Raw genomic sequence first — 23,948 nt, 5'->3', positions numbered from 1 at the left:
AACCAGTTCTGGATATATTCTTGAAAACGAACAAGAACCATAGAACAAGTAAAAAAAAAAGGTGACCCTCTACCCTTTCCCCAGCTCATTCTCCGCCACTGGTGTGCACGGCAATGTTGATAATTGCAGAATTCAGTTGTTTTTTAAAATTTATTTATTATATTTTTTTTTAATGCTGTTGTCTGCATAGGTAATATTGCCCGTATTATTGTCTGTTGCGTGGTAAAACGTAAAGCAAGGGTCATTTCTTTCTTCTTTACACTGCTGTTAAAAGTTCCGTCTTCGACAGTTGCGTTATCTTTAAAATGCTGGGACTTTTCTCTTCCGCCACCTGTTGCTCGAACTTCCAGCCGGTCTCCTTGTTTTTACGATGCAGCTGGCGCCAGTGTTTTGTCTAGCGTCTGCAAAGCTCTTGCTTGCCGATAACAGCGATGACGAAGAAAAAGTTATTGTTTTGAATCTCGCAAAGCTGTTTTGATTTGACGATAACGAAATTCGATCTCCAGAAAGCAAAACAAGAGTTAAAATAACTTCATAAGCAAAACGTAAATTTAATTTACTTTTCTTCAGAACCATTCATGTGGAGGAAAAAAAAAGTGTGTTCAATGTAGGAATGGTCGCTGAGACCGATTAAAAAGACATTATTCAAGCGGAAAGCGTTTGGAGGGGTGGGTGTTTGACATCGAGAATACTCCTAAATCCAACATTAAATTGTCGATTAACGTGAGAGTAAATAACGATCTACCATTTTGGTATGTGAAAATGCACAGTTTCATAAAGCTTGTTTTCAGTTCATTTTATGCTGATGGGCTAATCGGGACTAAATATACAGTTTAAAGTGAAATTCAATTCCAAACCCGAATGATTATCAACTGCCACGTTGTTTAATGACCTGTCCTACAATACACACTGGGTGAAAATAGATCGCAAGTTGCGCATTTCCTTTTTCACGCTGGATTACAATGCAAGTCAAGGAAGGTGTTTGGACTGCTCCCTTAAATGGGGAAGGAGGGTGAATGAAGTTGGTTGAAGCAAAGAAAAGTGACTTTTTTTTACGATGTATTTTACACAGCCAAACCAGAACGAAAATTACAGCCCTGCCTTTATTTGTTTTGTCTGGTATCTAGAGAGGTTGTGTTGTCTCTCCCGAGAGATCTAATCTTACCAGTTAATCTTGTAACAGACAATGCTCCAGTAAACCCGTATAAAATCCCAACATTCATTCTGCCCGATTATCTCCCGACTTTTGCTGGCACCAGTCTGACTGGTGTCAAGATTCTTCGAGTTTCGCTTGCAATAAGCGAGAGATTGTTTTCCTTTCCATAGGTCTCAGTGCAAACGGGTTTCTCATGAACTAGAATTGTAAGAATTTCCTGGAAAAGCAACGACTGTGCACAATTGAAACAAAGTAACATTATTTTAAATTCTCTTTTGTGAAAACTTTTTCATGTTCTATTTTCCTTCTCACAACACGTATCCTGTGCATAACAGGTTGTATAACTACCAGGATAAATGGTGTTACCATCTCCTAGGCATCTTTGTGTCCGTTTGAGCTCCCTTTAAGCTGAAAATTGGTGCAAATTCCAATAACGACCCCTTTCCCGGGAACTGTGAAAGGTCGTTAAATCGAGAGTTGACTGTATCTATTTTGTACACCAAACGTTAATAGTAGAATTTAACCTATTGAATTCATACTTCAGGTTTGTGCGACTTACTCACTTTTACATATAAAGGTAAAGTGAGTAAAAAAAGGTAAAGTGTTCCCCTGTGCATAGCACCACGCCATGAAGGCGTATAGGGGGTGTGGGGGTAACGCCCCACACTTTCTTGATCCGGTCGTGAGTGTGGGTGATGTGATCAGCATCACGCCCCTGACCGCCTTTACCCCCCAGGGTTTCCCCCAGGTACCCATGTTATTCGACGCTGGGTAGGCGCCGGGGCCGCTTCCACCGTTAGAAAAGTTCCCGGATTTGAACCGGCCGGGGATCGAACCCGGGACCTTGAGCATGGTAGTCAGACGCGTTACCGACTGAGCCACCGCGATTCTTTCATATTTCTAAAAATTAAGAACGGGAAGAAAAGTGCGAGAGTTTCAGAAGTCCAGGATTAGGTTAAATTCTATTAACGTCGGTGTACAAAATAGATACTAATTTTACAAGTACAGTAATAAATAATTTTGTATTTTTAATTTTTAGAAATACGAAAGAATATGTATAAAAGTGAGTAAGTTGCACAAACCTGAAGTATGAATGAAATGAAATGTTACGTTATTACAAAATTCAGTTTTTTTTTGTTTTTTTTTAACATAAAACTGGTGCAAAATGAAGAGAAACTTCGAATTTTCCAGGATAATTAGACTCCACAAAAGTGTCGCGTGGAGCATTTTTGTGGAGTCCATCAAAATACCAAAATGCCGGAAAAGTTTTGGCCGGTATTGGTAAATACATTCCAACCGATACTTTCCGATACCAATATCACTGGTACTGGCTGATACTGATACATCAGCATCAGTTCAGACCTAGTTATGATACAATGAAACTGATGAAGGGACACTCACTGAGATTCAAACCCGGAACCTCTGGCATCGTAACATGCCATGGAGGCCATCTGCTTAAGCTTAAAGATACTCTGAATCGTGGCACTTACTGGTTGTTCCCTTCACTCTGTATTTGCAAGGTTCAGGATCTTCTTCATTTGCTGCCTGCTGCACTGCCGCATGGAATGCCTTAACAACTTCAGCAATTACACTAATTGGTCTGAAAACAAGCAAGAAATAGAGCTATTTAGAGTTTGGAAACTCCAGCTTCACCCACATACATTCTGTATACATTCCCTATCTTTGAATAGTCCTTGTGCTCAAAAAGGTATTTATCCCCATGTTGGAAGTGGAAGCAGTTCTTTAGTTGATTACTAAGCCAGATACGATCTGTGAAAAATATAATGAATAACTATTTACAGGATCCCATATACATCTTATGGAGAGGCAACTCCAGTTCCGTCTAATCAAATGGACATTTCAACTTTTCCAACACCAAATGAAATCTTCAGCCTGTTCTCTTTCCGTCCATATGTTTTTCTTCACCATTGGAAGTTTTGCATTCCGAAGAGAACAAGTGAAATAATACTCTCATACGAGTAATGATAAGTTTTCTCCCCCTTCTACGACCGACCTCTCTTTCCCCAGATCGCCACGGGGAAAGGTCAGTGGGAGAGGAGCAGTTTAGGGTCCATGCATCTGGCTGGACACAAACTGTTCCTCCTGTCCTTAACATGGTGAAAGATGATAATAAATTGAGTAGTGGATCCAATGGAATTACGAGGCATAAGGCTGAGAAATTGGAAGGACAAAGTTGCAGTCAAGAAAAGAGGTAGGCAACATGCTTATGTGACAGAATATAAGAAATACAATTGTATATCTTGTAACTTAGCTGTAAAAAGGGAGCATATCTCAGACGTTGAGACGTTCTACCTCAACTGCTTAAAGCAGGATCTACCATACAAAGGGACAGTGAAAGCAGGCTGTTGTCCGAGTCCATTATTGCACGAAATTAATTTCAAATTCAAAATCAGAAAATCTGATCTTTTCATTTTATTTTAATTGTACTTTCATAGAAATTAACAACCAACATGCAAATAATTTTCTAAATTCCTTTTCCATTTTACTCATGTAAAAACTTGTTCCGTATAAATCATTCATCACACAATTGAATTCCAAGTATATTAAATTGATAAATTACTATGGGCAATGTGCATAGTGAGTGCGGCCATATGACCAAGAATTCTAAGAAAGGGTACATCAATCCCTAAACGAATATAAAATTAAGAAGAAGAAGAAAAAAAGAATTTAAAGGAACACCAATCTATGCAAATTAGACGTGATATCACAACACATACCACACTCATTGTTAGTCAGAGCTTAGCTAGACTGCTCTTTCCCCCTTGAATGTTGCCTCAAGACAAAAATCATGCTCATTTCCTCCTCGAGGCTCCACGGAAGTCAGCCAATCAGCTTCAGGCTTGATGTTATGCAATGTTAGCAACGCATTCTTGTGGGCTATAATTTGCAGATACTGATATTAAAAGATCATTTGCCCCATTGATTCTTCTAGATAGACAAGATATTATGATTCCCCGTGTAAAACTTACTTCTGTGCCTTGAGACCTTCTCGCCAAGACTCCACCATTTTTGCTGTGACCACATTGCCCACGGAACCTTCACGGATTTGATTAACAGTTCCTTCAGTCTCAACATCGCTCTCATCACTTGCCACCTGCAAAAAAAATATATTTATTGCGATTTGGTCAACAAAACGTTTTAGTCAGAACAATGCAAATAAGAAAATATGAACCTTAGGGTATATGCAATAAAGAAATGGAGTGTGAAAATAAACTTGAAATATCTCATAATGAACACACTGCATATAATCTTACTTGGTTGTTCAACATCACATCTCTGTCTTTCCAGGTTGTGATGACGATGATTACTAGAGGCATGCATATTTCGTTTTTGACAGAAACACGAAACTTGAAATAACATGCTGTAATGTTCATTTTTTAAGTTTCTGAAAAGTGTGAGGTGCATTTTCCTACCCTGTTGTCACTAAATAATGACAAATATGCCCTTAAACCCGAAATTTAGAGTTTATTTACAGATGCAACACTTTCTGAAGTCAGAATTATCCTGAGTTATGCACTTCGTAGAAAATTGATTAATTCTGCTGTAAATCTTTGAGAAGCAAAAATTAACCCCTTTATGCAGGAATAAACTTAATAATCTGGTAACCACATAAATGTACTATTAGAAGGGATATGTTTATTTTGTGTGACACTGATAAGTAGGGAACGGAACTTTATGTGCTAAAAAAATCAGAAATATTTATTTTTTTATGTCTCATAAATGTTGAAAATATGTTATAAAAACAGGAAAATATGTGACAAAAATAAAAAAAAACATTTGGTAACAAAAACAAAGTATTACATGCATTTTAAACACCTGAAATCAGTTTCTAAATGCTTACCTCGTAGTGAGCTATTTTTTGGAAGAGTTGGAGTGGATTACCATAGTTTTTTCCAAATTCTCCATTGTAAATCTGTGACGATTATCTCTAAAAAGGATCTTATATTGTGAGAAAGATCGCTCCACGTATCAAGAAACAATTCTTGCATATTTGAAGCACGAAATGTCACTAACGCTGAAGTTTTCCAAAGCTTCCTCTTCCTCTACTTCACCTCCTTCCAAAACACATGCAACTTGGCACAATGTTTGAAAACCTTGTTTTTTTCCCAAAAATATCTGTACATTTAGACATTAGCACTTGTGCGTTTGATCCAGTGGGGGTAATATTTTCCCCCAATAGGATCGTAGCCGAGGCCCTAGAAGTCTGCCAGCGAGCGTGTTTAAAGACAAAATAAACCTAACACTCTCGATTTGAAACAGGTGCGGAGAATAAACCTTTTTTCCTTCGAGGATTTCGAGGTAGCTGAAGACAATGAGCGATTTTATGTACTTAAAATGAAAATTCGCAAAATATGTATTTACATACGGAAAACTGGAAAATATGTGTTTTTATGTAAAATAAAATTTGCAGTGTTGACATATAAGGCTATGATCAGAATTTTGGCAAAAATGAGGATCTCTATCTTATCGCAGAAAAAACATTTATTTACCTAAACTTCCGTTCCCTACTGATAAGTGCAGTTTCTAAATCAAATTTAGGATTATATTTGCAATTTTAAAATCAAAATGTAATTTTACATACCAATTTTGATCCGATCTTCCACTGGAACAATGGAATTTTATTGTATTCACTGCTTTTGAACCCAAAATTGACTGTTTTTGTACCAAAATTTTGCTTCTTTATTTACCAAAAATATGTGCCTCTAATGATTACAACCTCTTGTCACACAGAATCTGCATCAATCCATACCAAATAGTCCAGCACTGGTGAAATATTGAAAATATTTTTAATATTTTCAGATTTTTATTCTTGTAACCCCTCTGCAAGGGTAGTTCGAAACAGGAAATACTTTTTAAATTTGAGTTTGTTTAAAAATAACACCTGTTTTATTTCATGGTTTCTGGCATTTTTGGCCTTTGCAGGCTGTTGCGATAAATTTGATAATTCAGCTAAGAAAAATGATCGAAAGCAGTGGTAAAAACACCATCTTTCATTTTTGTTCAAAAGCGAAAATCAGGTTTGGCCCTAAATTCCAGCCATTTGCATTAGAGTTGGTAAAAAAAAGGTACATAACATAAAATGTAGCTTGAAATGTACTGAAAACAATATTTTTTACACCAGCCTTCTATAATTTTTCTTGCCTGTTATAAATGTAGCAAGTGTTTGCTAAGGTCAAAAATGCAGGAACCCATGAAATAAAGATGTTCACCATTTTAAAACTAAGTCAAATAAAACAATGGTCAGGCAACCAATTTATTTTTGAACTATCTGATGTGGATTGGCCCATCTGAGAGATTCTGTTCTGTAAGTTCTATCACGTTGGCAAGCTGTCTCACCAGGAATTAACTGATACCTAGACTGGGGATTTCTATGGAAATGCATGTTTCTATTATTTGCCGGCCCTTCTGGCGGAGTGGTTAGTACATCGTGCTACGATGGCAGTGGTTTTGGGTTTGATTCCCGGCCTGGGAATGGATGTTTGCGAGTGTCCATACATCAATTTCATCATGTCACCACTCGTCCCTATCTTCGCAAATTAGCCGAAAGTGGCACAAAGAGCGAAGTAAAATAAAGCAAATCAATCAAACAAGCAAGTTATTGGAAGGCCATATTTCAAAAATAATTGATTTTTTGACAAAAATGTAAGGAAATGGAGGCATGTTTATGTTTCATATTATGGTCAGAAATGCATAGTTTATTTTATTTTCATATTTTACAGCATTTGTCAGGAATGTTATGTCTTTTCAGCCAAATGTAAGATTTTCCAGATTGCAAACTTGTTCTCAATATTTTCCAAGGTTACTTATCCCACATTAACCTCCAGCCACCACCACCCGAATGTTGACATCAATAAGTGACCCCCACAGGAGAGAGGAATGCATCGTGCTGCAAGCACTTTCCCACCTTAAGATAGTCAGTCAGTCATTCGTGTCAACTGTTACTATACGGCGTTTGGTTTAGAAGCGATATCAGGCACGGCCAGGCAGAGCTTGTCCGTGGTGAACAACCAATGTCAAGAGTGCAACGTTGTACAGTTAGGAAACTGTAACAAGCAAGAAGAAGATAACGAATTGGTGGAATCCAGAAATAGGAGAGGTAAAAGAATAGAAAGAAAAATTGAAGAAATATCTGTCATTGGGTACTCTGGAGGCATTTGAAGAATATAGAACGCAGAGATATAAAGTGAAGAAAGTGGTTCAAGAGGCAAAGAAAAAATGTGGGAGCAATTTGGAAGAAATGTGGAGCAAAATCGTAAAGAAAATCAGAAACTTTTCTACAAAGTTCCGAAGAACATGAGGAAACAAAAAGATTGCACTTTAAAATCTATATATGATGAAAATAAGAAAATATTAACAAATTCTGAAGAAATAATGAAAAGATGGATAAAATACTTCCAAATATTTGAAAATGAAAGAAGAAACATACCAAATGAAGAGGAGGCGGAAGATAGAAGGCCTGAAGAACAAGATATCCCAGATGTAGAACAAGAAGCAATTACACAGGAAGAGTTAAAGAAAGCTATTGGTAGAATGAAACTAGGAAAGGCAGCTGGTCATGATGTCATTGCACCAGAAATGATCAAGTATATGGGAAAGGAAGAAGGAGATCTGTTGCTCAGAGTAGTATTTGTGGCATGGAAGTAAAAGAAGATAGTGAAGGATCGGGAAGTATCAATACTAATACCATATATAAGAAAGGAGACAACAGGGAATGTGAAAATCACAGAGGTATTTCACTACTAAGTGTGCCTGGCAGACTAAGACAAGAAATAGAGGATAAATTAGAGGAGAGACAGAGAGGATTCAGACCAGGAAGAGGTGTCCAAGATCACATATTTACAATAAAGCAAACAATAGAGAAAGTTACAGAATACAATAGAGAATTGTACCTATGCTTTATAGACTTGGAAAAGGCTTTCGATACGGTGTCATGGCAAGAGCTATGGAAAACACTAAAGAAAAACAAGGTAAACAAAGAATTAATAGAAGCAACACAATGTTTCTACAAAACAAACAGATGCTATGTCAGAACTGGCAATAACAGATCAGAGGAATTCATAATAACAACAGGAGTACGACAAGGTGATATTTCACTTCCATACTTGTTTATCATTCTGATGGATGACGTTCTGAAAGAAATAAAACCAAAGATGAGAAAATTCAACTGTATCTGAACTTTTATATGATGATGATATTGTAGTGTTTGCAAATTCACAAGCAACCTACAAAGAAATTTAGAAATAATAAATGGTAATATGTCAAAGAAATGTATGTATGAAAATAAACAAAGATAAAACAACTATGATACGGATAGGGAGAATAGAAAAACTCTGCATAATAAGCGTTGAAGATTCAGAGCTAAAACAAGTACAAAGTTTCAAGTATCTAGGTCTTACAATCAGTAGTAATGGAAAAATAGATGAAGAATTAAACACTTGAATAAAGAATACAAACAGATTATATTATGCCATAAACAAAGGATTTTTAGGGGAAAAGGAAATAAGCCAAAAAACAAAAAAAATGATGTACCAACACTGATATATGGAAGTGAATCATGAATAATTAATGAAAAACAAAACAAAACAAAACCTTACAAACAGTAGAAATGAAATATTTGAGGAGAACTGTGGGAAAGACCAGAAGGGACAATATCAGAAATCAAAGGATCACAATAACATTAAACACAAAACCAATATATCAGGATGTTGAGCAAGCACAACTCAGATGGCTTGGACACCTCACCAGAATTCCCAAACAGATAGGGGAGGATTGGATGTGAAGAGACCGAAAGAAAACCACTTAGGACACGGAATGAGGGAATGAAGGATATCCTGAGCAGGAGGAACATCTTGTGGAGTGAAGGAAGGAAGTTGGCAGATCGTGACAGATGGCGAGCTCTCTGTAAAACCTCGACACCAATTGGTAGAAGAGGATCAGAATAAGTAAGTTAGATTTACAAACATTGCAATTTTGTAGGATAAGAGATTGCATTGTGTTTACAAGTTTCCAAGAAAATTTCCATTTTGCATACTTTAAAGTACAGGGTGGCACATACTGTATCTACCAACTTCAAGTGACAACGGAAAGACGGCAAGTGCTTGTAGTAACTTTATATGGTTATGAAATAAGAATATACACACAGGTATTTAGTAGGGTATGATATGGACAATACAGACATCAGTGCACCTTGAAAATGACGTCCCTAAACATCCTCCTTCTGTTTGGATGCGAGGGGGGATGGCTTTCATGATGCATGCCTAGACATGTCCTGTGGAATAGCGCATACTTCATGGCGACTGACAATACACAACATTACCCGTGCTTTCCACTGTCCAACCCAACTCAGCATGCTGTTGTCTCTGGAACAAGTGCATGGCGATCTTCATTGTTCCGTGGCAGTGCCCGGGGCCTGTTTGGATGAAAGCTTCCACCGCCGGAAGATACTTGTGCATCCGCCAACGCTCCATGGTACACTAATTGCCTGACTCCCAACTCTGCACGCATGTAGGTATGCTGCGCATGCACTTTCAGGCAGGGTTGCCAACTCAAATTGGTAGATACAATATGCACCACCCTGTATTTTGGCAGTCTACTGAGAAACAACCATCAACTTATGCATGAATTCCACTATACTCAGGAATACTTACTTCTAAGCGGTCTGGTGGTTTGTGAACCTTCTCATCATCATCTTCCTCCCCTTCAGATTCACTATCCGAGGCTTCAAATCGAAGCAAATTTTTGTCATTTTTCTGCAGAAACTTGTAGAAATCAGGGTCGGTTTCCTTCAACTTTAACAGAGATTGTTTGTGTTGTGCCTCCTCAGAAAATTTGCCTGATTTCTTTATCTTCTTTGATTTCTCATTGTTTTCAACTTCATCATCAAATTCTGGAAAGACAAAGCAAACATTACAACAGCAGCACTTGGATATTTCCGATGCATTAGTTGGCAATATATGAGTGGTGGTCAGAATTTAAAGATTTTCTGTGCATAAATATTTACATTACCTAAGGCTGACTACCTCTCTTCAGGGGGTAGAACTGAAGGGTTTTGAAATTTGATTGAAGCATACTGTCTGGAGAGAGAAGCACTGAGCAAATACAGTGCGTTTCACACACTATCAGCCCCTGATTTTCGCTTATAAAAATCAAACTATTGGTCATAATATAATCAAATTTGGGACAGACATACCTAGGTGTGTAAGAAGTATGGTGACGTCATTGCAGCTGGCTCTGGTGTCTCCAATATTTGCGTGGGCATGTGTGTGTGTGTGTGTGTCTGGCTGTTTCGGACGTTAAATGCCAATCGTACGAACGTGTGCTTTCAGTCTGAGTTCTTGGCCCTACTGTTGTGATGCGCCTAATAGTGGTTCGTTCTGTTTGGGTTCGGTTGAAAGTTCGGGCTTACACTCAGTGGTTCGTTATTACAGTACAGAATGAGTCGGTACTCCGTGGAACAGCGTGTGATTTCTTCCTATGGGGCATGCTGAAAGGAAAGATCTATTGCAACAAGCCACACACAGACTATCAAGGAACTGCAACACAGCACTCACGGGAAATTGATGCTGTGACTCCTGATGTGTTGACAGTCGCCGTGACATCACCATGCTTCTCATACACCAAAGGTATGCCCAACAAATTTCATCATATTATGACCAATAGTTTGACTTTTATAAGTGAAAATCAGGGGCCGAGAGCAAGCGGAACACCCTGCACAACAAATACTGTGCCATAGCAGAAGATGCTGGTAAAACTTTGTCCATTCCTACATCAAGGAAGCTACACCATTCGGCTATCAGGAATCCTCAGCTATTTTCTAATTAGACCAACTATATTGGTAATAAAAGATCAGTGCTACTGTGGTGACAATTAAAATTATATTTAAATTGTCAATTACATATCTAAGTAATGTTGATGGAGCAATTTTTTGATATGGCAAAAAATAATAAAAAAATCCATAAGGAAATGCTATAATTAGTGCTGTTCTCAGCAGCTTGTCACAAAAGCATACCCCATAAACATTTTAAAAAAAATTACATGTATTCATTATTCATTCAAACCTACATGATTGGCTGTTTCTTTAGTTTCTAGTATGCTTAACTATGCTGTACTGAGTTATTTCATGTATGATGACCACGCAATGTCATGGGATTTCCCAACGTGTACGCAGAAGTATCTGTCACACACAAAATTATAAATTAAACATATTAGGTGGCTACGAACTACGTTTTGTGTCATGGGCCTTTTGGAGATTAAAGAAGACTACAATAAGTGTTTCTTGTTCAAGAAATATGATCAAGCATGAAACAGTTGGGGAAAATCCAACGTTCAAAATTAATTACCAAGGAGTTTGCTCCTCCAAGAACCATGAGAGGGGCTTGTTGACATGTGTTACATCATTTTTCACATATAGCTCATTAAAACAAACAAAACTGTGGTGTGATCTTTACCTGGCATCGGGATGGCACCAAAACTGGCCTGCTTCCAAAATATGGGGATGGAGTCCAATCAGAGCCATCATTCGGAAAATTTCATCCGAACACCTCTGGATGATGCCTGATTGTTGGGAGTTAAAACACATTGAGCCAGAAGGTCTGCTCAAGGCTTGGTTTACTGTCAAACTAACAGAATGCATGATATATACGTACAACAAGATAAGTGACACCGTTACCTAAAGGCTGCACCTACATAGATAGATAACCCTTGTTTACCGGGAGGAGGTGGCAGGGGCTGTCACAATCTCAATTTTTTCAGCTGAAAATTCTTATAAGAAATTGAAAATAAATTACATTATTTCCTAAGGGGTTCCCAGTATTTCTGTATTACTTTTGTAAACAATTGCACATGTATAACCAAAAAGGCACTAATGAAAAATTATTATGGTTTCTGCCAGTTCTAGTGAATCGTAAAATATGTGTGTTGACATTCATGCAATAATTGGTTATTATTTATTATTAATGATTGTATTTTTTGTAATTATTATAATTAATAAGTAACTGCACATATGTAATCAACAAAGGAAGCAGTGATGCAATAACAAAATGGTTTCTTGAATTTTAGTGATAAAAGACATTGTGGTCCTGTGAGGCAGCCCCTCAGGTCAGTTTCTCGTACAGCTCGGGTAAGCTAGAGTTAAGAGCATCCCACAAATGAGTGTTTTACCTGAAACACTTGTTTCGTCATCCTCTGAACTATGTTCATTATCTTCACTCTCCAATTCATCGTCCTCTGCATCCAGGTCACCCTCCTCGCTAACATCCTCCTCCTGATCATCGCTCTCCGATTGTTGGGGTATGCCTGATTTGGATTTAATGTTCCTATGTTTATTTTTCTTGGGCTGTTTTTTGTTGTTTCGATTCTGCATCTTAGGCCTCATTGTGTTGGACCTACAAGCAGTAAAAAACAATAAAATTATAAAATAATTCTTGAAGCTTACCTAGTTGTGAATGATGAAGAGGTTTTCTCAGGATATCAACCAGGTGATTCCCAGTTAGGCTTCCAAGCGTTAACATCTCTCATTTCATATTTGAAGTGAATCAATCCCTGAAGATGAGAGTGGCGTTAGCTCCCGAAAGCTCAGGAAATCACCTGGTTGATATCCAGAGTTGAGTTGAGTTGGTGTTTTAAGTCCACTTTATGCACAGCAAGGCTAATCGGGACTGGACCCACAGTTTAAAGTGGGATCCGAACCACTTGTGCCTCCACTGGGTATCGAAACCGGGACCCCTTGATTACAAGGCGACGATGCTACCACTGCGCCATCGGGAAGGCCCGGTTGATATCCAGAGAAAACCTTTTCATCAATAAAATTATACTCAAAAAAGAATTGTTACAGAAAGTACAGGTCTGATTTCATGTGAAGTATTTTTGTTATCTATGCTCTAATTTAAACACGGGACATGACTACTTCCACCACATGGTGAGAAAAGCAGAAAAAGCTATTTTAAACATCAAATTATATTTTCTTCATGTATTTGTTCGTTATTTCACTCACTCTCATGCGGAACACAGAACATGTTCAAATGAAACAGTGTTGCTACATCACATTTGTGACAAGTTTCAATGAGTCAGATGCAGAAATAGCACATCTCCATGACACATATGCTCCCAAAACAAATATCCTGGGTTCACATTTCAACCGTTTTCTTTTTTTTGTTACTTACTTGTTTTCTGATTTTACTTCTGCTTTGAATATAGTACCCTGCTTCGGCTTGCGAGCTCTGGGTTTATGGTACCAGACCGACCAGTCACTCGTAAGTCTTAAGTTAGCTAATTTGTGAAACAAGAAATAAACCACTGATATCTAATTTTACCTTGTATTGGAAAAATACACCTTAAAATCCAATAGTCACTACATTTTACAAAACCGTGATATCAACTTTTCTTCTAATGCTGTTCTTGTGCCAGAGAATGTGATGAGGGATTAAAAAAAATATTTTAGCGACGCTCGTATCAAGTTTTAACAATCGCGGGAAACTCGCAACGCGAAGTCCGACGGCACTACTCCAAACCGAGGAAATCTTTTCGCGCCGAGAAAGTTAATGTTACTCCTTTTCTGTTACCCACCGCACTGTTCTCCTTCATTTTGCACCACTCACCCCATTGCAACTCTAAGTCTGTGATTGGTCTTTGCATAATCACACCATGCAATGTTATGCCAATAGCATTCAAGCTCTTAACTGCCTAGCGACAGCTTCTATTGCGCCACTATGCTAAACACGTTCACTGTAATCCAACACTCTTCCTACGCACTATTCCTGTTCCTTCAAATCACCCTTTCGTCCTACGTGTGCGTTATTTTACGTGACCCAAAGTAATCGGTCACAACATACCATGCTACGATTAAAACTTGTGCATTTCTAAAAATAATTTATTTAGATACAGACATCAGGATTAAATATTTAAGTGGTTTGATTTCCATAGTCTAGATGGTTTTGAGACGGTACATCAGAGGTGAGGATGACCCTTACTCAATGACGTCACTAAAGTCCCAGCCCTAGCACCAAATTTCCCCCAAAAATTCAACAACTTCAAACTTTACTTTCAAAATGGGGATACAGAAGAGGAATTTATTGACCCCAGAAAAAGAGATTATATTATATGTACAAAACAAAATACGAAATAAAGTGAAATATGTTTAGACTTAGGATATGTACTTATTTATATTCCCACCCAACTTTAACTAGAATTCCAAGTGTAGAAGAATACACATTAAGAGTCTATTATGGTCATCCAGTAGTACTATGGTACACTTCTTGTGCCACCCTCGTATATAGACACACGACTCAAACTTTTAAAACTACGACTTGTTCTTAATTTTTCAAGAACATACCCTTCATGCATGTACCTTAACAAGGTGATCTGATTTTATTTACTAATCTGTGTTAAATATAATTACACTTTATAATGCTGATTTTATTTTAGGTCAAAAGTAGGTCACAAATGTTATCAATATTGTCTGGTTACTTCAGCTGTTGGGATAGTTGGTTCCATGAGTTTAAGGACATTATTTCATATGACCTGAACACCCCAAAATTCACCCTTTTGTGGAAGGAAAGACAATCATTACTACACTGATACATGCAACAATAATACGTACTTTTGAGTATGTTCATAGAACTAAAAGGTACTCTGTGAACTAATGAACACATCTATTATGCTGTAAAAGTTACATATTTGCCACCAACGTGCAACGTATGTTTACTTATATTTATGTCAATACAAAAGATGTAAAGCTTGTCCTATCTTGTTAGAACAGCTGTTATTTTGGTTTCGAAAGTTTATCTCACTATTTGTGCCTGGAGATGTATCACAATCACAATATGCTCAAATGTGTTATACAATAAATGCAGGTGATCTTTCAAACTGCCATATTCCTATGATAAAAGCAGGACACACATCAAAATTATCTTATCAGCTTATTATACATGTCTAATTATGACAGTATTACAAATTAACCAAATGCAAAGGTCAAGGTCTTTTGATGAATATGTATGCACCCCGCAAATCCTTCCAGTACAAAATGTCTATGCCAATCATGAACACTTCCATATATGGACATATGCAGGACTCGAAAAATTCCGGTCGCCTGGGCGACTAAAAATTTCAGCCTGGCGACTGTGATCTTTTGCTGTAATATGTATGAAATTTTGAAGATTCTAAGTTCAAATTGCAGTACATCGTAAGTTGCGAATTTTTTTTTTTATATCAACGTTGTGAACATTCCATAGAATCAGTAACAATTTCTTACTCTTTGTCCCCCCATTCCCTGCTTTCTCAAATGATTTAGCGATCTTTTGAATACCGTGATGCTCAGCTTCTTATACAGAATGTTTCAAAAGTCGCACAACCCAAATTTTGAAAATGTATATCATGAAAACCGTAAGAGATATTTCCACCGTTTTTTCTGCATTATAAAGCCTCATCCATTGAGATATTTTTCACTGCATAAAATTATCAGTTTACGCCATACAAAAAATTAGATAAATTAATAACTGCGTTAAATTTTTTCCACAAATGCACTTTTGAGTGAGAAATATATCTAAGAAATTATCAAAGGGTCATAATTAGATGCCTGATGACTGATGACATGTCAATCTGCCATTTACGACCAATATTGGTCATGTGCAACATTTGATGGATTTTTGACTGACGATTTTATGGTTTGAGTGAACAAGTGACACAAGCAGGTCGAAATATTATCAACACACGCACACAACATGGGCCTAAGTATTGGCATTTTTCATTTACATGAAAAATCATAAATCAAGATTTTGTGCCGAAATTGAACTCTTGAGAGAATCCTAGACTGCCCCTGGTTATCCTGAATTCTCTTTGCCGCTACTATGCCTGTTTTTTTATATTATTATTATTGAATCAGCATGGCGTATACATTGGAGCATCGCGTGTGCTTTGCTGAAGAGTATTTTACTACTCCTTCTTACAGTCATGTGCAAGATGTTTTCAAACAAAAATACCCTGCTTCTGCTGTACCTCACAAAGCAACTGTGTTAAAAACACCAACAAATGACCTAACAAATTGTTAAGAGTTGGTATTTATTGTTAAAAATAAATTCTCAGATGTTCTCAGCAAATTAACAATGTTTTTTTTTTTCAAATAACGTAATTGCTTTTATTTGGATAAATGCTAACATAAATTTATTAACCCAGTGATAGCCTACATGATCAGTTTAGTGCAGAAAACTAGGTGTAAATTTCTCTTACAGTTTTCATGATATACATTTTCAAAGTTTGAGTTGCACGACTATTGAAACATACTGTAGTATGCACAATTGCTAGTAGGTGGTTTCCTGGCGCATGATTTTCAGAGATGGCGCCTAGCTTTGAAGAAATTTTTTTGAGCATTGGACATATGACCTTGACGAGATTTAAAATATACTAAATATACCTTCCCACAATACAAATCTGGGATATGAATAACATCCGTTCACAACTATTCCCAAATTCTACCTTTCCATATTATGATTTCAACTTGTTTTACATTCATATTACAAGAAAAATCAATTTTTCTTAATAATAGCATCCGCTGCCCTCGTGCATGGACCACGTTCACCGGAACAATAGTTTCAAGCTTTTCTCACGACAAACAGTGCACTCCTTCATTGTCTATGACTGTCTACCAATCCTGGGCAGTTTTTCGATTCCATCCCAGAAGAAATAAGCTGATTTGGGGTTAAAGACATCTTCAAGCCAAGTTTGAGGAGGACTTTCATTACCTAAGGACTTCCCTTGAAGATCTGTGGATTGGGAGCTAAAAAGGTGGAAATCTGAGGGTGCAAGATCGGGGAAGTGAGAAGGATGAACCTCCAACCAAGCTCCTGGATAGCAGATTTTTTTCATGTTAGCGGAGTATGAGCTTGCATTGTAGTGTTGCAGCAGCAATTGATGCAGTCTTCCTGGCCTACTCCCTCATTTGTGCTCTTGGTACTTGTTTACTATCCTTCGCACACATTTATTTATTTTTACAGAAGAAACTACTTACCGTAATAAGTTCCTGTAGCATTGTCGAACATCGGGAAGGTGTTTTGTGTGATGTGGGAATGTTTCATAGCTGAAATTCATGTTGTTCGTTGAAAATTAATTCTCCGACGGAGAATAGCTAGCCCCACGAACCATTGGCACATGGATAGATTAGTTCTGTTAGGTTAGGAAACATAGTTAAAATTTGGTGTCGTGTTAGTATCAGGATCTAGATATTGGAAATAATTGCGAACTATTGGCGCTAGCTACACGAACCATTGGCACGTGGTTAGGTTAGTTCTGTTAGGTTAGGAAACATAGTTCAAATTTCATCAAAACAACGGTGATACACCTTCAGGAATGTTCCGCGAAGCAGATATGTAAGTACGAATGATAAAAATTGACGAAACAAAAACATTAGAGGTGTCCGAAGGATAGTAAATATTTACCGTGCTCTTTTCACTTAAAACGTGTGGTTTCTGAATATTCTAAAAACTGTTTATTATGCACAGATACCAGAAATAGGGATTGTTTAGGATTGGTTTGAGTTGATGTTTTAAGTCCACTTTGTGCACAGTAAGGCTAATCGGGACTGGACCTACAATTTAAAGTGGAATCCGAACACTATGTGCCTCCACCGGGTATCGAACCCAGGACCCCTTGATTACAAGGCAACAACGCTACCACTGCGCCATCGGGGAGGTCCCGGATTGTTTAGATGTAATTACAACAAGACACAAAAAACCTTTTACTACATGTCAGTTGTTTCACAATGCTCTCCCTCTGTCTTTAAGGCAACTGCCCTTTTTAAAATTCAAAAGACAACTCCAAAAAACATGGTCAAATAATTGTATATATAAGGTAGAAGAATTCTTTGAAATTAATTTTGTTAGGTAAAATAGTTATGCTTGTGTAAAATAATAATGTTAACTACTAAATTTATGTAAGTGGTGTTACGTTTCTAAAATGCTGTTGGGATGTTTCATTTGTAAGAATTATATATACTTTAATAGTATAAGGCTAGGTTATATTTCTGACTATTGTAATACATATGATGTACTCATATGTTTCTACAATAAAAATTATGGTACTATTATAGTATGGGGAGACACCTATAAATCATATATTTCACACTTTTTTACATTGCTAATGTACTATTTTGGAATGTGGAACATTTCCTAAGGTGAAATAATGCCTTTCTAACTAAGATAATGTCTATTTCTTACATTTACGAGTACTTACTGTTACTTGTTATTTCGATTCTGTAACACATTATGGCGGGCCATAGCGTACTGTTTCAGGGCACGTTGTGCGAGTGTTTAGTCGATTTATGTAGTGTTGCAACCTCATTCATCTGAAAATGCCCACTTTCGTGCCAGGATTTGAAATTATGCTCATACCTAGCAAATCATTGACGTTAGCCCCACAAACGGTAACACTTTACTATACCGGAGACTGATTTCTTCAAATTTACAGGAGAAAGTACTTACGCAAATCATTTTCTGCAGCGTTGTTGATGTTTGGGAATGTAGTTTTGATCCATTTTAATGCGAATGCATGTGGTTTTCTAAGAAAATCTATTTCCGACGTGCTATTGCTGCTGCCGCCATTTGCTTTCTGCACGAGAGCCCAATACGTGCTATTGCTGCTTTTACAAGATGATGTGTTGAGGATGCGCCATGAAGTTGTTGCCGGGTGTGGAAGATGCTGTGGAATTTGTAATTCAACATGGAATCTTCAAGAAAGAAGTGGAAGGTTAAAATTAAAAGAATTCAGTGTATTTTCTTTCATCGAGAAAAACCAATGTTGTTCGTATATGCTAAATTGAACGAAAGGAGTGCTAATGGAACCTAACATAACATAGTAGGCACACCTCGTCCCCGTGATGGTTCGTGGGGCTGTCGTGAATTTTTGGGCTAACATCAATGGTTTTTGGGAAATAAGTAACTACAGTAGTTCATTAATGTAAAAAAAAAAGACATTATTTTCATTAGAAATTCATTATTTCACCTAAAGAAATTTTTCGCAATGCAGAATAGTACGTTAGCAATGTAAAAAATTGTGAAATAAATCATTGATAGGTGTCTCCGGTACTGTAAAGTAGTACCCCACAAACCGTTGACATTAACCCAAAAACACATTGACGTTAGCACCAAAAACCATTCACGTTAGACCCAAAAACCATTTTCCGTAAGGTTAGGTTAAGTTAGGCAAGCATAGTTAAAAAAAATAATTTAAAAATACTCCACACGTCACGTTCTAGTGAAAACACGGAGAGTTTGAAACACTGACTATGGGGTTACGTCATCTTAACACACTGAACATTGTGATGTCGTGCAGAAAGCAAATGGCGGCAGCAGAAACAGCGTGTCGGATAGATTTTCGCAGAAAACAACATACATTCGCATTAAAATGGATCAAAACTACATTCACGAACTTCCACAACGCTACAGGAAATTATTTCCGTACGTATTTTCTCCTGTAAATTTGAAGAAATCCGTCTACCCTATGCGATAATGTTACCAAAATTTCTTATGAGGTAATCTTTATGTAAAGATAAAACCTCCACGCACTGTATAGAACAGGGAACAGGCGCGTCAAATAAATTATGGTTACTCCTTACTTATACATATAACTAGTATAGAAAACGATTTTTTTAAATGTAAAGTGCAAGCCTACAAAAACACATTAATAAACAAGTAAAGAAAAGTATTTCATTGTAATGTTGAGAATCGTACGATACATTTCATTTAAACGGCCAATAATAAATCTTCATGTTATTACTCACAATGTGAAAATTACCGTCAACGGTACAAATATAACAATTACGAATAAAATGTATCCTCTTAAATATGTGATGTCACAACATAAAACACGAGAAAAATCATGCTTTGCTTCTTCTTCTTGCAGCACGTTTATAAAGTGAAGCCGCACAGATTACAGACCTGTTTCATATTTGAGGTTTTACAAATTATCCAATAGCGCCCAAAACAAACCGTAGGAGCAATGTAAAAAATACTAATCTTAAATAAAGATTGAATATAATTTATTTTACCGTCTAATATAAATTGCAAAATATATAATGCCACAATAACGAAAAATTGAAGTTGTTACCTCACTATTAATTAAAGTTGCGTGAACTTGTGGTCTAATTGAAGGAACAGATAAAATTGCAAAACTGACTGTGAAGTAAATAAATGTAATCTTTACTCCTTTCAGATATTTCTTCTCCAAAATTACTACAAGGGGTGTGCGGGACGGTATTTTTCAGTAACTACCAACATGGGCGTCCGGAAGGGGGGCCGTGCCCCCCTGGAAAACGAAAGTCAACCAAACATTACATATTTCACACATATAATTTAATTTCAGCCACAATAATGTGTGTTAATTGTTGCACGAACATGATATTTAAGCAATGTTTTTTGAGGGATGAACACCATTATTGGGGAAAAATGCCATGTTGGCCCCCCTGGAAAAAAATATCTTCCTTGACCCTCCCTGGAAAAAATCCTGCGGACGTCCATGACTACCAAACGTCTCTAATTCTCTTAATTTTCTTATTTTTCACATTGATACTTAAGGATTCTTGAAGGTGGCATTTCGTTTAATTAACAAATTATAAAAATAACCACTTCCACTTTTTTGGATTTTTTTCACAATGCCGACTTTTCGGATCCCGCACGCGTGCCACTAGTCTACTCTCTCTAAGCAACGCGACCAATGTATCTTGATCGACGCGAGATTTTTTTTTAATGGGATATTTCTTTGTCAATAGCATTTACTTTTTTTTTTGTTCCTTTGACATTTGCATGAAATAAATCTATGGCATGGACATTTGGAGAGGGGCGAAGCGTGTCTTGACCCTTGAAAAAGGAATATTATTCAAAATTTATGTATTTCACACATGTAACTTCATTTTAATCACAACAAATTGAATCAATTACAAGAAACACTGTACATACCACCAATGGCATGGTGCTATCCTTCTCTTCTCATAATCAGGGGCACCCACGTTTGGAGGCATGGATCTTTGTTATTCGGACCCCATATAAAATTTAGCTCAATTCACAGCTAGTCTACCTGTGAATAAAGTGAACTTAAATTTTGACAGTCAAGCTGGTAGAGATTATTGTAAGTGAGACTGGAAGGGAAATATCATGTTTGTCACATCCAGTTGAGAGCACACACTTTTCCTTCATTCAATGAGAGGGAAACATCAGAGAAAGTGATGGCTGCTGAAACGTCCATACAACCCATATCCGTGATTGTCATTAGCAGGGAGGATGTACCCACAATAATCCAGAAAAATATTTTTATGTAAGAAATTGATGTTATGAAGCATTCCCCTGTCACCCGTCAAAGATGACGAAGTCTGTGCACATATAATTTATTTTATATTTTGGTGAAAGATACTCTTAGACAATTATGATTGTATTCAAATGAAGTTTTGACATGACAATATGGCATCTCCTCCACACTCCACACTGTTCGGGCCACTCATGATGCAAATAAAAGTTTGGACGCAGCATTTTGTAACACCTCTGGAAACCCCTAAAATGTTTCACAAAGTATGATTAATTTATGGAAATTTTGTCAAGTTTAGTAGGCATACTGTACATGTACAGTAGCAGAAATACAAGTGAAATATTCTCTTCAGTATTACATGTAATATTGTATACAGTGTATGTAATTCAAGATGTTCCCTGTACATATAACTTCTGATTCCTCCTGATTTACAATTTGTTTAATCTACTTGAAAATCTAAACACAGTAGATGTTTCAAAACACCTATAGATCTACTGAAAACAGGACAGTAGAGAAACTACAAGTGAAAATAACTTCTTTAGTATATTTAATATTTATGTAGTGTCTTTAGCTTAATATGGTGGCTGGAGAGCCGCAAAACCCCGCAGTGCAGGGGAGGGGGGCAGAGATAAGTAAACCTTTAGGGGGCCCTACGCCATTGACATAGTAGTAGTAGAAACAAACTTAGTTACTCGGGGTACAGGAACGAATACAATATATACAGGTAAATGAAAAGTTAAATTCCATGTGCACATAGCACCGTCCCCGGTGCCATGAAGGCACATTTAGGGAATGTTGGGGTACGGCTCCACATATTTTCAATGTAGGTCATCTTGGATGTGATGTGATCAGCACCATGCTGCAGCCACCTTTCCCCCCACCAGATTCCATTTGATTTGAGGCTGGGTGAGCCCTCCACTTTATGTGGAGACAAAGCTGGAAAAATTCCGATCTTAGTCACACACCCCAGATTTCCCGCATGGCAGTCCGACTAGAATCAAATCAGGCTATAATTTCACGAGAAATGCAGTGGTGAAGGTTTCTTCAACCTATCTTTCATCAGGAAAAGGTTACGACTGCATGATTGTAACAAATGTATCATTTTCCAGGTGTAAGAAAACAGTATACTATATATATCACATAACCCCCTTCCCAGTTAAAAAATTTTGAGTTCGGTGGGGGTAGAGGGGGCCTTTAATAATATTTTGCGGGGGGACCCAAGACTTGTAGATCCGGCACTGGGTGGCTGTAAGTATTACATTTCATTCATTCTTATTAACAATTATTATTTATATCTGTTGGAAAATCTGAACACAGTAGATGTTTCAAAACACCTATAGATCTACTGGAAACAGTAGACAAAATTTTCAGCAGGGATATACCATATGCAGAAGAAGCATTAGGAGAGTACCAAGCCAGCTTCAGAAAAGGCAGGTCTACAAGAGATCAAGTACACACAGTCAGATAGATACTGGAGAAGTATTGGGAAGGGAGCATAGAAATAACACAAGCCTTTGTCGATTTTAAACAAGCATATGACTTCATTGATAGAACTAAAATTGGAAACATATTGAGAATACCCGCAAAATTAATTTGATTGGTAGAAATGACGATGCAGATCACCAAAGCATGTGTGAAGATACAGGCAAATGTGCTTTCAAGTTAAACAAAGTCTCAAACAAGGAGATGGCTTGGCACCACTCTTGTTCAATCCATCTCTTGAATATGTGTTAAGGAAACTAATGATAGAAACCAGAAAAACATTAGAATATAAGTGGATGCAAATAGTTGGGTATGCAGATGACATAAATATCATACGAAGATCAATAAGATCAATTATAAAGGAGTGGTTGAAACACTAGACGAGAAAGGGAGGGAAATTGGATTACAAATTAACACAAATAAAACAAAAATATTAGTCCAAACGAAGAAAGCAAAGTCAAAGGAAAATCATATATAGATTGGAGAACATAAATTGGAAGTGGTATCAAGTTTCCTTATCTAGGAATATTCAACACAGACAAAATGATGAGATAATAGAGCCAATAGAGCATACTTCTCATTGCTGCCATTGATTAAATATCGTGGAGTAAACCATACAGCCAAAGTTACTTTGTATAAAACCCTTATTTGTAGCATAATGATATGCAGGAGTGAAACATGGACCTATAATCAAAGTGCAGATGAAATGGTGGACTTGTTTCAGCGGAAAATATTGAGGAAAATATTTGGACCAATAAAAATGCAAGATATTTAGAGAATAAGAACCAATCAGGATTTATTTGAATTTTACGAATATGTCCCCATCTCAACTTATATAAGAGCTAAAAGGCTAGAGTTGGCAGGAAGTGGAATCAGGATGGATGAAAGCCGAATCCCCAAGAAGGTGATGCAAGGAAGTTTTGGAAGGAAACGATCAGTGGGGAGACCCAGAAACAGATGGGAAGAAGCTGTTGGAGCAGATGCAGTACAACTGCTGAGAACTAGG

General features: G+C 37.1%; 1 protein-coding gene across 1 annotated transcript in view; it reads right to left on the bottom strand.

The window, feature by feature from the left end:
• The window catches only part of Noc2 (Nucleolar complex protein 2), a 65,893-nt gene extending 45,816 nt beyond the window's left edge, over window positions 1–20,077 (bottom strand). The window contains exons 1-5 of the mRNA XM_083123352.1: window positions 19,944–20,077; window positions 12,338–12,561; window positions 9,826–10,064; window positions 4,147–4,271; window positions 2,647–2,756 (exon numbers count right to left, since the gene is read on the bottom strand). Of these exons, the coding sequence (XP_082979478.1) occupies window positions 2,647–2,756; window positions 4,147–4,271; window positions 9,826–10,064; window positions 12,338–12,551 (688 nt within the window). The 5' untranslated portion in view covers window positions 12,552–12,561; window positions 19,944–20,077. The remainder of the gene's footprint in view (window positions 1–2,646; window positions 2,757–4,146; window positions 4,272–9,825; window positions 10,065–12,337; window positions 12,562–19,943) is intronic.
• Window positions 20,078–23,948: the final 3,871 nt, after the last annotated feature.

This window comes from Lepisma saccharinum, chromosome 6 (assembly GCF_977018435.1).
Source record: "Lepisma saccharinum chromosome 6, izLepSacc3.1, whole genome shotgun sequence".
In the NCBI taxonomy this organism is placed as follows: Eukaryota; Metazoa; Arthropoda; class Insecta; order Zygentoma; family Lepismatidae; genus Lepisma; species Lepisma saccharinum.
The sequence above is the reverse complement of the archived record's forward strand: the minus strand, read 5'-3'. Positions and strand labels throughout refer to the sequence as shown.